This window comes from Zingiber officinale, chromosome 1B (genome assembly GCF_018446385.1).
Source record: "Zingiber officinale cultivar Zhangliang chromosome 1B, Zo_v1.1, whole genome shotgun sequence".
Classification (NCBI taxonomy): Eukaryota; Viridiplantae; Streptophyta; class Magnoliopsida; order Zingiberales; family Zingiberaceae; genus Zingiber; species Zingiber officinale.
The window spans coordinates 2819184-2834278 of NC_055986.1; the positions used below are offsets into that span (position 1 = coordinate 2819184).

Consider the following 15095-nt stretch of genomic DNA (forward strand, 5'->3'; position numbering starts at 1 on the left):
CATTATTCAAAAGGCTAGTAGCAGTCCATGATTTATCTGCTTCATATTAACTCTAAGACGCGTTGACGGGGGTGTTGGGGGCGAAGGTATTCACCTTTTACCACCATGGTTTGCATTTGTCTTATATACAAAAATTGAATATGGTAAATAATGATGCTACTATGTGAAAAATAAAAGACAAAACAGTGGTATGGATTTCATTGTTGAAGAAGTGAAGAGCAATTATATGAAGATTATCACAAAATTAAGGCAAAAATACGCAATAAAATTCAAGTCATAAGATTATCATAAAGAAAAGTTGTAACTAAACAATGCCATTCTGATTTCAACGATTAAATAAAGTCAATGAACAAGAGATTCCAAGAAATGAATCATTGTGATTTAGTTTCCCCTATTTCCGACAACAATTTCTGGTACCACAACAAAATCAGCACGATGAAATGAATGTAGATCAAGATACAGAACGCTAATCTCTATGAAAAGATTCATATTTTCATGCAAACACAGCAATGTTGATAGTTTGCATTTCAATGAAATTCTTTAGTTCAAGTTAACGGCAGTCTACTTTTCCATCATCTAATCCAAGCATAATAGTAGGCTTATTCAGGCGATGGAGAGGCAGAAGAGCTCGGCGGCGAGAATGGATCCGGGCAGGGATGCGCTGAGGCAGGCGCCACCTTCGGCACGGCGAAGATGCTTGAAGCGCGAGGGGTACAGGAAGGAGAATGTGCGCGAGGCGAAGGGCGACGGAGCTGATGGGGCTTGAGTATGCTCATTGTGCGGGAGGTCGATCGGGTCGACTGTCAATGCCCGTGCATTCGATCGTCGCATCAATTCGCTGTGCGAGACCCAGAGCACAGATCGTCCTGGTCGGGAAAATTAGATCGGCCTATCTCCGCCAGCAAGCTTCGACGAAGACCACTCTCCAGCGAATAAGAAAATGTCGGCGACTGAGAAACCAATTCTGGGATTTGTGTGATCCAAATGTCAACTGTGCAGTCGTCTGGCCCGCCCCAGTGGGCCGCACCAGCTTAAGTGATCAATAAATGGGTCGGGTCAACCCGGAACTATGATACTCTGAACTTTTACATCCTCGAGCAATTAACTTCAAACACACCACTATGAAAAAGTTCCAAAAGGGACACCAAATAAAAAAGTCAGAAGTGAGTGCTATTTTCTCAACTGCAACTTCAAGTTCCGCAACACCAACCTAAAAGGACATTTTGCAAATGATTAATATAAAGCTATAATAAATGGTCCACAATTCCAATATTTCACTATAAAAAAGACTTTGGATGGCAAAGGTTGACAAACAGCAAGTTAGAAATTATATTTACATTACTAAACTAGCTCAATAAAAGTAAGATGAAATGTACTTCCCAATTGTGCTAACGAAGGGAATGTGATATATGATATATGATTCAGATAAAATGGTTCAGAAAAATTGTGATTAGAATAACTTCTATGATGTTTACTGCGATACAAATACTTCTAAAAGGATTACAAAATTAGAAGGCAAAAAATATTTAAAGCATTTCCTGAATAAATCAAGAGTCAAGTATCAGCCTATTTGTCACTAAAGAAGGAAAATGATAGCTAGAACTTGTGCTGGCACTCACTTCTGATTATAAATATCCTAGTGCATGTTGTTAGAATCTGCAACAAAAAAAATATAATTATTAACTTCATTTTCTCAATGAACCACTATGATTTAAAAAAATAAAATTTGATAGTACCAGCGATAGATGTCAAATTTGTTTCATTTGTGTCATCAATGTTGTTATGATGATTATCTTTAGTTGATCTAACAATCAACACATCGTCATAATTTTAAAATGTAATAAAATAAAAAGAATTTGAGTTTGCAAGTAAAATTATAATAAAAATGCAAAATTAATTGACACACATACCTTTGTTGTAAAATTGGGCAGTTGCGCTTGTCATGTGACACACCTCGATATCCACATCCACAACATATCCTGGACTTTGAGATTGACTTCTCCTTTGATGATTTCAATCTCTTCCCGCATCCCTTAGTTCTTACTGAAGAAGGATCAATAATACCAAGGCCCTCATCTATGGATTTCTTCCTTTTACTTCCATCACCACATGGTTTAATAATGTTCATCTCTTGAATTTTGTTGTAGATACAATCAAATTATTCATCTAAGAAGTTTGTCCCCTCATCAGTTAAAGATGCACTATCAATTAATAATGAAGCTTTATAGGATAATCTCGAGTGTCTCGACATCAAAAACCTTTCTGGATCTGGATCTTTTTGCTCCCCCAAAAATAAGATTTATCAAACCTTTGCATCTTGTGTCCATCGTTTGAGTATATACGTATTAGGCAAATAAAACACTTGATTGATACAAAAAAATGCTAACAATGCCTGCATGGAATGCCCTCAAACTCAAATTTCGTACAACTACACGATATATAATCCCTCTGTTTGTCATGGGTGAGAACCTTTGGTTTGGAGGAAGAACAACTTTGAAATTTCATCACATGGTAAACCACTGAGTCAACTCCTGCAAATGCTTATTGCACATAATAACCATGACTCTCACCCACTTCACTTTGAAACTCCAGTTATTTCTTTTTTGTGTACAACTTAACCATTTGAGTTTCCATTGGCTAGTTTATCTTAATCTTGGGATGCTCATTCATATCAATATGATCCGCAATTAACTCATTATGTCTTTGGTGTCTCAGTGCTCTATTAAAACGGGTGATAAAATCCATCAATGAATTCTTATTTGAAATATACCTCTTAAAAAATGAATGTGAGCTTTCAGATCTCTGACTACTTGACATTCCAGCACAAAATATATGTCTAAAATATAATGGCACCCACTTGTGTCGCAATTTATACATCGATGACACCCAATCATTTTTCTCCAAGTTAGCACACTTGATAACCTCTCCCCATGACTTCTCAAAATCATCAGGTGTTGTAGAATTTACAATAACATTCTTTATGCTTTAATAGTGATTTTGAAAAGTCAAAGAGTGTAATTTATCTGGGAATTTATTCAGTACGTGCCACAAACAATATCGATGCACTGTTTGAGAGAAAACTTGTGCAATGGATTTCGTCATAGCAGGATCTTGATCAATGATGATAACATTTGGCGGACCTTTAGGCATAGCTTCTATGAACTTCTTAAGTAACCAAACAAAAGACTCAGTTTTCTCATCACTAAGAAACCCGCAACCAAAAATAATTGTCTGATGATGATGATTAACTCCTACAAATGATGTCAAAATTAGGCCATATTTATTGGTGTTATATGTCGTATCAAATACAACGATATCACCAAATACACTGTATACCCTCCTTGATACATGATCAACCCAAAAACACTTACTAAATTTGTTATCTGAATCAGTCTTATAATCAAAGAAAAAAAGCTGAATTCTTCTCTTGCTCAGATGTAAATAACTCAATCAATGTTTCGGCATCAATACCCTTTTGTTCATCTCTTAGTTTTTTTTCAAAATTTCTAATATCTCTTTCTGTACAACCTACCCCCTCAGGCCCTCCATACTCTATCTCTAATAATCTCATTTGTTGACAAGTTGGTACATTGGCCTCTGAAAACTGTTTAGTCAATGTTCTCTTGGCTGCCGAAATATTACGATGTGAGCGTAGCAAATGCACCTTTGATGGAGTTGAGAGTGGATGATTATGTGTTTTTATGAAGTTACTTACAACCCAACTAGGTCCTGTCTATTTCTTGACAAATACAATATTTGATTTACAACCCGTTCTAATTGTGCCACGTGCTCTTTCCCTTATCAGTTGATCAGATTTTGTATGTTTAGCATTCCGTATTAGATTTGTATATCCTTCTTTAAAGCATACAATTTGTTTCCACATCACTTCATTTGTCATCTTATTTTTCTTGCTTGTGTTTATCCGTGAACTAAATCCGGCTTCTCGTGCATATTGGTTATAGAACAAATATGTCTCCTCTAGTGATGAGAATTTCATCTCAATTTTTGGTTTTCGATCATCTGCAACTTGGGGAATATATTCCTGATTATCAACTCTATTTTCTTCTATTTCTGGGAATGTCACATTATATTTGAGAATAGATAAATAGATAAATATATAAAAACTACATCTTATTTCAATTTAAACTCAAAATTACAAGTATTGAACTATTTGATAAAAAATACAACTTATTTCAATTTCAATTTCTAATATTTAATAATTTGTCAAATTTTTAGCTGCTTCAATCAAAAATATCTAATCAGTACTACTATCATACTTCTAGAAAAATGATGACCAAATCAAATAGTAATAACAATAACTTAGTGGACCATGATATAGAAGGAAATGTTTTACAAATATCTTTATGGTTGGCCCCTTAGTTGTACTTCAATCAAGAATTTTTAAAATAATATGCTTACATTAATCAAATTTCAGGAAACCATTTTACTTAGCACATAGCTTATGCCTAAAGATATCAACAAAGAGCATGAAAAAAAAAAATCTCAATGTTATTAGAATATATATCCGTGTACTAGTAGATTTAAATGCAACAATGTAGTAGATACAAGTTAGCAAGCATGAGTCTCTGTTTCAATCAATCTTCATTATAACATATTGGGAAGGAAAAAAAGATGTGTGTGCATCAAATGAGAAGGAACTTGGTGTTGGAGCAATCCCAATGGTCCGTACGACTATATGTTTTGGTGTTTGGGCAAAGGGTTTAAATTAGGTTCACCCTTGTATTTGATATGTGTATGTGAGTGTGCAGGTATGCAGGATACACATGTGACTCAGGTTGATGGCTTCGGGTATGATGAAGGATGGAGCATCCGAGGGACCGTGGACAAGGCAACGAGGACAAGGGCCGAGGGAAGAGACTTCGAAGCATACGCGAAGGATGACATTGGGGACGAGCCGCAGGCTTGAATGCATCCGAGGGACGAGAGCCAAAGGAAGTAGGCTTAAAGGCAAGAGGTCAAGGCTGCAAAGAAGCATCAAGTGAGTCATAAGGGTGAGGATACGAGTGCACGAGAGATTGTACTCGGAGTAAAATCCATGTTTTAGGGCTTTACTATAGCAGTACTGTAGCAGTCGACTGCATGTTTTAGCAGTCGACTGGGTGCGAACAGAATGATTCTGTTCGTTCGGTTAGAGTGGATCAGTCGACTGCATGTTTTAGCAGTCGACTGCACCAGTCGACTGCTAGTTTTAGCAGTCGACTGGTATCGAGCCGTTGTGATGTAACGGTCGAATTTCCACAGAGGGCAGTCGACTGCAAGTTTTGGCAATCGACTGATAGGCGGGGTTTTCAACCCGCGGCCTATATAACCAAAGCTTGGGAGTTTGGTTATACTTGACGAAATTAGTGGTGGGTAACCTCTAATTAGTAGTCAACTAGTGCTCTAGCAATCCAAGTGCTCTTGATCGAGTAGTGGCGAGATTTCTCCACCGACAAGGAGAATTGTGCTAGCCAGAGTTTCTGGGGATTAATCCACCGACGGATTGAGGGATCGTCCACCTTACGGACAGCCGTGGAGTAGGAGCAAGTTATCTCCGAATCACGTAAACGAGCTTGTTAGCGGTTTGCATTCTTTCTTATTCTTGCCTTTAGTTTAGCTTGTTTGTTTTGTATTTCCGCTGAGCAAGCTAACAAGTGTAGGAAACAACTTGGCGCAGCGTGGTGAGGGAGACCTTCAACACAAATATTTGAGGGCGCAGCAGGGAAAACCTAACAGCAAAGAAAATCTCAAAATTAATGTCAATATTCTGATTGCTCATAAAAACTCCAACAGGAAAGGGCAAGGCTCATCTGCGAACCCTAGCTTCGACGGCGCCACTGTTAGCTTGTTGTCGAGTGAAACATCCCCAGATTTTTTTTTTAAATCTCTCTCATCAACTACTAATGGAATAATCATATGACAGTACTATCAAGAAACTAACATAACCAATAGACATGACTGTATCAACAAATGTTTATCCATAAAAATAATTACTCCTCAACATTCCTCACCTGAATGATAAAGAAACGAAAATCTCTTGCACTCCCGTACAACGGACAGTACCATGCGTCCATCCCGCATCCTCGTCTACTCCGTTCGTAGGTCATTCGTCGTATCCAGAGACACATCCTCACCTGTAATGTAGGCATCATGAGTCTACAACCCAGCAAGTACAATCCATTATGTAGAATAAGACATCCTTAAAGTAAGAGAGATAGCAACTAAAAGTCAAATAGAGAAACAGTTCGTATCCTAAATACAATATAAGAAAATGATAAGCATGTACAAGTGACACTACATATCTACTAGAGTGAATATGTCACATATCCGGTAACCACAATTAGTGTCAGTCAACAGTCCCATGAACCTAGAGGTACCTCATAGAGATCATGCAGTCGGTCATATAGCCGAAGCTACCATATATACTTTATCAGTCAAGTTTGGATGGGCCCTCCCCGGAGCTCATCCCGGGTCACCCATCCCGTACTGCTACCACATATGCTCATACTCATTCTATTAGCTACAGTAAATAAACTTAACTATCCTTATCATTTGTTGCAGTCATACATGAATGGTATCGTTCTTTGCAGTTACACATAAACAGTAAACAGTATCATTCTTTGCAGTCATTCATGAGTAGTAAAGGAAAATGGACTCTATTCTTACCACAATCATGCTTATCTAACGAATATTTATAGAAGAGTTTTCTACTTGCCAAATGTTAAATCATTTTCTAATCTTAACATGCTGGGCCATAGCATAAATAATGCAGAACTATGAACTTAAGGAAGAAATCATTAAATCTACCACACCTCAACAGTAGATAGAATTTAGACCAACTTTCCAAAACATCAACCGAAGTTTCTGCCACCACCTAAGCCATCTACCGAAGTAGTTTAACCACTTTCAAGGAACCAGAACAAGATTACTTTGAATTACCAACAACCCGAATCCCCAACTGTTTGAAGAAAACCAAAGACGTCATACATCACAGAAGGAAACAAATCAAGCTCTAAATCGACTTAGAGATCTCACAAAACCAATCCAAAATCGAACTCCATAGAAAACCCCACACTCTTCACTTAATATCTCACTCGGACATTCTAACAAATAGGTTTCCTGCAAGAAAACTCACAGCTTCCAGTACCCGGAGGAAAACAAAACCGAACCTTCCCATAACCAATCGACAATCGAGAACTCCCAAAACCAAACAATCCACGGCAAACGAACCCCAACAATAACAGAATTTACAGGCGAAAATCTAGAAACCAGAAAAATAACAAGCAAGAATTCAATGAAAGCTCGATTGGAAACCGTACACCACTATAAAGACACCCAATCCATGGAAACAAATCAACGCAACATCTCTCAGTATGAAGCACATTCGCAATGGAAGCCAAACCCGCATCACGATAAAAGCACGCAACATTCCGATTAAAGCCATCATCCGGATGAAACCTCACGACAATCACGTTTACAAGAAATAACCTCAAAAACCATCATCGAATCAAAGAGAAACGCTGAAACCTCGGCTAAAACCAAAACATCACCGTATAATTTGCGTCACGATCCTTACAAACCACTGGAGCTCATCTCCTATACCTTAGGGATCCCGTGTCAACACAATTAGATATACTTGCCTTCCCTTCTGCGTCTCTCTTGAAGAAACCCTTCCCCTAGTCGTAGCCGCCGATGGTCTTCGCTGGACTCCTCGCCTATGATGCTCCCGTGAAGTCGTCAAGATGGGGAAATGCTGGAATAGGGTTCTGAACTTGGTGACCCGTTCGATCGAGTCCAGTGAGTGATTGAAGAGGTTAGGCGGCGATTTTTTTTTTGGCACAGTAGCTGGGTACGGGGGAAATGGTTGAGCTAGGCTTTTATACCTAGGTTTTAATACCTAGGGCAATTAATCCCTAACCTAGGGTACTTCCATTTAATCCCTTTATTTAGTATTTTCATGATGTCGTACCAGTTCGTTTAAATTTCCTAAGAAAATTTAGTGAGTGATTTCCTTTATTGTCGCTCATGAGATCTTGATTTATCAATTTCATTTTACCTTATTCAAATTCCTTAACTAACGATTGGGAGACCATACAATTCTCCCCCCCCCCCCCTAAAAAAAATAATTTAGTCCTCGAAATTTGACTTACCAAATATTTCAGGGTATCAGTTGTGCATATCTTGTTCAGTTTCCCAGGTGGCCTCCTCCATCTGCTGATTTTCCCATAGGATCGTCACCATCTTGAATCTTGATCTCCTTGTTCCTCAGTTTTTGGACATGGCGATTAAGGATCTGTTTTGACCGTTCCTCATAGGTCAGATCTGGCGCCCACTGCATGGACTCATGACTGATCACATGAGATGGATTAGCAATGTATCGCCTAAGCATTGATACATGAAACACATTGTGTACCCCGGAGAGATTTGGTGGTAGAGCAACCCGATACGCTCGAGTTCCAACCCTGTCTAGAATCTCAAAAGGCCCAACATATCTTGGACTGAGCTTCCCTTTCTTTCCGAACCTCATACCCCTTCCATTAGTGACACTTTAAGGAACACGTGATCCCCTACTAAAAATTACAAATCTCTTTGTCGCTGATCAGCATAACTCTTTTGCTGGCTTTGCGCTGTCTGCATTCTGTTCTGAATTTTCTCCACCAGTTCCACTGTTTGGGTTACAATGTCTGAGCCCAGAACTGCCCTCTCTCCGACCTCATCCCAATGCAACGATGTTCTGCACTTTCTTCCATACAATGCTTCATATGAAGTCATACCTATTATGGCCTGATAACTGTTATTATAAGTGAACTCTATCAGAGGCAGCTTTGACTCCCAATTTCCCTTGAAATCCATTACACATGCTCGTAGTAGGTCCTCCAAAATCTGAATCACTCGTTCAGACTGGCCATCCGTCAGGGGATGAAATGCGGTACTAAAAGTGATCCTGGTACCCATTCCACGATGCAGACTTTACCAAAACTCGGAGGTGAATTTTGGGTCTCTATCTGACACAATTTGGACCGGAATTCCATGTAGCCGCACTATCTCCCGTATATACAATTCGGCATATTGTGTCATTGTGAATGTGGTCTTTACTGGTAAGAAGTGCGCCGACTTTGTCAATCGGTCCATGATAACCCACACTGCGTTTGACCCCCTAGGTGAGGTTGGTAGTCCCACTACAAAATCCATGGAGACCTCTTCCCACTTCCAGATGGGTATCAGAAGTGGTTCTAGTAGTCCTGCTGGCCTCTGATGTTCGGTCTTTACCTACTGACATGTAAGACATTCATGTACTACTTTGATTATGTCTTTCTTCATACCTGGCCACCAGTATAGTAATTGCATATCCCTGTACATTTTGGTGCTTCCAGGATGCACAGAGTAGGGGGTAGTATGTGCTTCATTCATGAGATCCTCTCATAGTGACCCCATCTTAGGCACCCAGATTCGGTCTTTATAACGCACAATTCCATCCACTGTCGTGTAAATAGTCTGTCCCTCTTCTTCATCCCTCTGCTTCCATTCAGTTAACTATTGATCCATCATCTGCCCTTTCCTAATTTGATCCAGTAGATTTGATTTTATGGTCAATGCTGACAGTCTAAGCTGTTCTTTTGGTGCTATTACCTCTAAACTCAACCATCGAAATTCCGTTATCAACTACTGTTGTGTGGTTAGTTGCAACAACATTGCAGATTTGCGACTCAATGCATCAGCTACCACATTGGCTTTACCCGGATGGTAGTCGATGTTGCAATCATAGTCCTTCACTAGTTCCAGCCACCGTCTTTGTCTCATATTTAGCTCCTTCTGTGTGAAGAAATATTTCAAACTCTTGTGGTCTGTAAAAATCTCACATCGTTCCCCGTAAAGACAGTGCCTCCAAATCTTCAAAGCGAAAATAACTGCCGCTAGTTCCAGATCATGTGTGGGATAATTCTGCTCATGCATCTTCAACTGACGTGGGTCATATGCAATGATCTTCCCATTTTGCATCAGCACAACCCCTAATCTAGTTTTAGAGGTGTCCGTGTATACCACAAATCGTCCAGAACCATCCGGTATCGCAAGCACTGGTGACGTCGTAAATCTTTCCTTCAACTCCTCAAAACTTTCCTTGCACTAATTTGTCCACTCATATCTTACCCCCTTCTTAGTCAGCGAGGTCAAAGGCAGAGCAATCCTGGAGAAGTTCTGAATAAACCTTCGATAATAGCCTGCCAACCCCAAGAAACTCCGAATCTCAGTAACATTCCTTGGTGTATCCCAATTCTGGATTGCCTCAACCTTGGCTGGATCCACTTTTATCCCTTTCCCTAAGACAATGTGCCCTAGAAAGGGTATCTGATTCAACCAAAAATCACACTTGCTAAATTTTACGTACAACCGATGATCTTTCAACGTCTGCCACACTGTTGTCAAATGCAGATAATGCTCTTGGTGACTTCGGGAGTAGATTAGTATATCATCAATGAAGATGATAACAAACTGGTCCAGGTAGGAGTGAAAAACCTGATTCATCAAGTCCATAAATGATGCCGGGGCATTAGTAAGTCCGAATGGCATAACCAGAAATTCATAGTGCCCGTATCGGGTTCTGAATGCTGTTTTGTGCACATCCTGCTCCTTCACCTTCATCTGATGATATCCTAATCTCAAGTTGATTTTCGAAAACACTGTTACCCCTTGTAGCTGATCAAACAAGTCATCGATCCTGGGCAATGGATACTTGTTCTTGTTTGTAACTCGATTTAATTCTCGGTAATCGATGCATTGACTCATAGTCCCATCTTTCTTGCGTACAAACAACACCGGTGCTCCTCATGGGGACACGCTCGGTCGAATGAATCCTTTACCCAGCAATTCTTGCAACTGCTCCTTCAATTCTTTCATTTCAATAGGCGTCAATCGGTATGGTGCTTTTGACATCGGTGTCGTTCCTTGTACTAGTTCTATTCCGAACTCCACCTCCCAAATCGGGGGTAGCCCTGCAACATCCTCTGGAAACACTTCCGGAAAATCTCTACCTCCACTGCCTCCAATCTTGGTCGTTGGGTCTCTGATTTAACCGTGATATTGACTAAGAGGCCCTCACACCCCTTGTTTAGCATTCGTCGAGCTTTACACATTGAAATCATGTGAGGAAGGGTCGATCTTGGGACTGCATGAAAAATGAAGAATTCCTCGGTAGGTAGCTTTAACCTAATGGTCCGTTGTTTGCAATCGATGACTGCCTCGTACTGGGTCAGCCAATCCATTCCGAGGATTACATCAAATTCCACCATTTCCAGCACAATAAGTTCTGCACTCACCATATGGTTTTGCATCTTTATTGGACAGTTTCTTACCACCCTGTTACTATATAATTCCTCCCCAGAAGGCAAAGAAATATTATATCCCAGAGTGTAATGCCCAATTTTTCAATATAAATCGCAGATATAAATGAATGAGTGACACCAGAGTCTATTAATGCATAAGCTGGTATACTGGCAACAAAAATCATACCTGTGATAATAGCTGTGTCTAAATCCACCTGCTCTTGGGTCATGGCAAATACCCTTCCTTTGATTGGCTCCTTGAGCTGAGGACAGTCCCTTGCAAAATGCCCTGGCTTCTTGCACATATAGCAAACATCAGTACCCGTTAGACATTGTCCAACATGTATCTTCTCGCACTTGGGGCACCGGACTTTGTTCTCAACCTTGGAAGCAGTACCTTCAGCTGGTTGTGATTTTTGAAACTGAGGACGTGGTTGTGTCTGTCTAGGTGGTTGCTTGCCCTGATACTGGCTAGAAACTGACTTCTTCTTGCCCGGCTCTTGTTGATCCCTTCCCTGATAACTCAATCTCTTGTTATGGGCTTCCTTGACCATGTCGTTCCTGTCTCTTTCAGACATCAGTGCCTGGTCAACTTCCTCCTTGAATGTGGTGACCCGGCTTAGTCTGACGTCATGGCGAATGGCAGCTCTCAATCCTTCAGTGAAGTGCTTCAACTCCTCAACTGGTTGGCTGGCAATCATGGGTACGAAGTAGCGTCCCCTCTCGAACCTTCTGACATACTCTTCCACCGTCAGATCTCCCTGGCGAAGTTCTAAGAATTCCCTTGCCAACCGAGTTCTATTGTCAGCGGTGAAGTATTTCCCGTAGAATACCTCCTTGAAATCAGCCCATGTCAACGTAGACAAATCCACTGTCAACCGTGCACCTTCCCACCATACCCGTGCATCATCTTGCAACATAAATATCACACACCTGACCTTATCTGTATCCGTGAGTTGTATGAAGTCGTAAATCATCTCTAGAGATCGAATCCATCCTTCTACAACGATCGGATCTGTGGTGCCTTTAAACTCCGTCGGTCCTAGCTCCCGAAATTGCTTGTGGACCGGGTGCGCACTAGGTGTAGGACGTCTAGGTGTGCTCTCCTGTTCCCTAGCCTGCAATAGATGTTGAATCTGTTTCCCATGGATACGATTCTTCTCCCGTAGAAGTGCAGTAAGTCCCTCTAGAAACTGGTTGTTCTGACCACCTATATCACCATTGTTCCTTCGACCAGCCATAACCTGTATAATTCCATTTTAATCTCATGTGTGTCCCATAAGTACATATCAGTATATCAATCATAGCAGTACTAGCTATCATATTAAATGAAGAACTATAATAACGTAAATCTTACAAACTTGTTGGATGAAGTAGTCGAGTTCCTGACGAGATGGCTGGCGCATGATGTCCCTTAGGAGTGTGCTATGATTCCAACTGAAACATCCCCAGATTTTTTTTAAATCTCTCTCATCAACTACTAATGGAATGATCATATGGCAGTACTATCAAGAAACTAACATAACCAATAGACATGACTGTATCAACAAATGTTTATCGATAAAAACAATTACTCCTTAACATTCCTCACCCGAATGATAAAGAAACAAAAATCTCTCGCACTCCCGGACAACGGACAGTACCATGCGTCCATCACGCCTCCTCATCTATTCCGTCCGTAGGTCATCCGTCGTATCCGGAGACACATCCTCACCTGTAATGTAGGCATCATGAGTCTACAGCACAGCACGTACAATCCATTATGTAGAACAAGACATCCTTAAAGTAAGAGAGATAGCAACTAAAAGTCAAATAGAGAAACAGTTCATATCCTAAATACAATATAAGAAAATGATAAGCATGTACCAGTGACACTACATAGCTACTAGAGTGAATATGTCACATATCCGGTAACCACAATTAGTGTCAGTCAACAGTCCCATGAACCTAGAGGTACCTCTTAGAGATCATGCAGTCAGTCATATAGCCGAAGCTACCATATATAATTTATCAGTCAAGTTTGGATGAGCTCTCCCCGGAGCTCATCCCGGGTCACCCATCCCGTACTACTACCACATATGCTCATACTCATTCTATTAGCTACAGTAAATAAACTTAACTATCCTTATCATTTGTTGCAGTCATACATGAATGGTATCATTCTTTACAATTACACATAAATAGTAAACAATATCATTCTTTGCAGTCATTCATGAGTAGAAAAGGAAAATGGACTCTATTCTTATCACAGTCATGCTTATCTAACGAATATTTATAGAAAAGCTTTCTACTTGCCACATGTTAAAACATTTTCTAATCTTAACATGCTGGCCATAGCATAAATAATGCAAAACTATGAACTTAAGGAAGAAATCATTAAATCTACGACACCTCAACAGTAGATAGAATTTAGATCAACTTTCCAAAACATCAACCGAAGTTTCTGCCACCACCTAAGTCATCTACCGAAGTAGTTTAACCACTTTCAAGGAACCAGAACAAGATTACTTTGAATTAAAAATAACCCGAATCCCCAACTGTTTGAAGAAAACCAAAGACGCCATACATCACAGAAGGAAACAAATCAAGCTCTAAATCGACTTAGAGATCTCACAGAACCAATCCAAAATCGAACTCCATAGAAAACCCCACACTATTCACTTAATCTCTCACTTGGACATTCTAACAAATAGGTTTCCTGCAAGAATATTCACAGCTTCCACTACCCGGAGGAAAACAAAACCGAACCTTCCCATAACCAATCGACAACCGAGAACTCCCAAAACCAAACAATCCACGGCAAACGAACCCCAACAATAACAGAATTCACAGGCGAAAATCTAGAAACCAGAAAAATAACAAGCAAGAATTCAATGAAAGCTCGATTGGAAACTGTACACCACTGTAAAGACACCCAATCAACGGAAACAAATCAACGCAACATCTCTCGGTATGAAGCACATTCGCATTGGAAGCCAAACCCACATCATGATAAAAGCACGCAACATTCCAATTAAAGCCATCATCCGGATGAAACCTCACGACAATCACGTTTACAAGAAATAGCCTTAAAAACCATCATCAAATCAAAGAGAAACGCTGAAACCTCGGCTAAAACCAAAACATCATCGTATAATTTGCGTCACGATCCTTACAAACCACCGGAGCTCATCTCCTATACCTTAGGGATCCCGTGTCAACACAATTAGATATACTTGTCTTCCCTTCTGCGTCTCTCGTGACGAAACCCTTCCCCTAGTCGTAGTGGTCAGTGGTCTTCGCTGGACTCCCCGACCACGATGCTCCCGTGAAGTCGCCGAGATGGGGAAATGTTGGAACATGGTTCTGAACTTGGTGACCCGTTCGATCGAGTCCAGTGAGTGATTGAAGAGGTGAGGCGGTGATTTTTTTTTTTTGGCACAGTAGCTGGGTGCGGGGGAAATGGTTGAACTAGGCTTTTATACCTAGGTTTTAATACCTAGGGCAATGAATCCCTAACCTAGGGTACTCCCATTTAATCCCTTTATTTAGAGTTTCATGATGTCGTACCAGTTCGTTTAAATTTCCTAAGAAAATTTGGTGGACGATTTCCTTTATTGTCGCTCATGAGATATTGATTTATCAATTTCATTTTACCTTATTCAAATTCCTTAACTAACGATTGGGAGACCTTACATCGAGAGAGGGCGGCTCAGCAGGCGCACGAGCCTGTCGTGTTCGTGGCGAGCTAGGGCACAATTTTGATCCGCTGCGGCGAGAGAGAGAGCAGGCACA

General features: G+C 40.4%; 1 protein-coding gene across 10 annotated transcripts; it reads right to left on the minus strand.

Annotated features, from left to right (window-relative positions):
• Positions 1-301: 301 nt before the first annotated feature.
• On the minus strand, positions 302-14771 carry LOC122046902. Of its 10 annotated transcripts, XR_006130419.1 has the most exons (8): positions 14503-14771; positions 12913-13035; positions 12683-12758; positions 11509-12565; positions 6012-6134; positions 1737-1804; positions 1620-1656; positions 302-1210 (listed from the first exon to the last, which is right to left on the minus strand). XR_006130419.1 is itself a non-coding variant. In XM_042607853.1 (5 exons), exons 3-5 carry the CDS (start codon positions 12725-12727, stop codon positions 6088-6090), a joined length of 1149 nt encoding a protein of 382 aa, XP_042463787.1. In that variant the 5' UTR covers positions 12728-12758; positions 12913-13035; positions 14503-14771; the 3' UTR covers positions 5831-6087. The 10 variants fall into 10 exon arrangements, 2 of the variants coding, with proteins under 2 accessions (XP_042463787.1, XP_042463814.1); XR_006130418.1 differs by lacking the exon at positions 1737-1804; XR_006130421.1 differs by lacking the exons at positions 1620-1656; positions 1737-1804.
• Positions 14772-15095: the final 324 nt, after the last annotated feature.

Coding starts and splice junctions, on each gene's coding strand:
- LOC122046902 (XM_042607853.1), bottom strand. CDS start 12,727: ATGCGCCAGCCATCTCGTCAGGAACTCGACTACTTCATCCAACAA. Junction 12,566..12,682: donor TCGACTACTTCATCCAACAA/GTTTGTAAGATT, acceptor GGAATTATACAG/GTTATGGCTGGTCGAAGGAA. Junction 6,135..11,508: donor AGACACAGCTATTATCACAG/GTATGATTTTTG, acceptor CCTACATTACAG/GTGAGGATGTGTCTCTGGAT.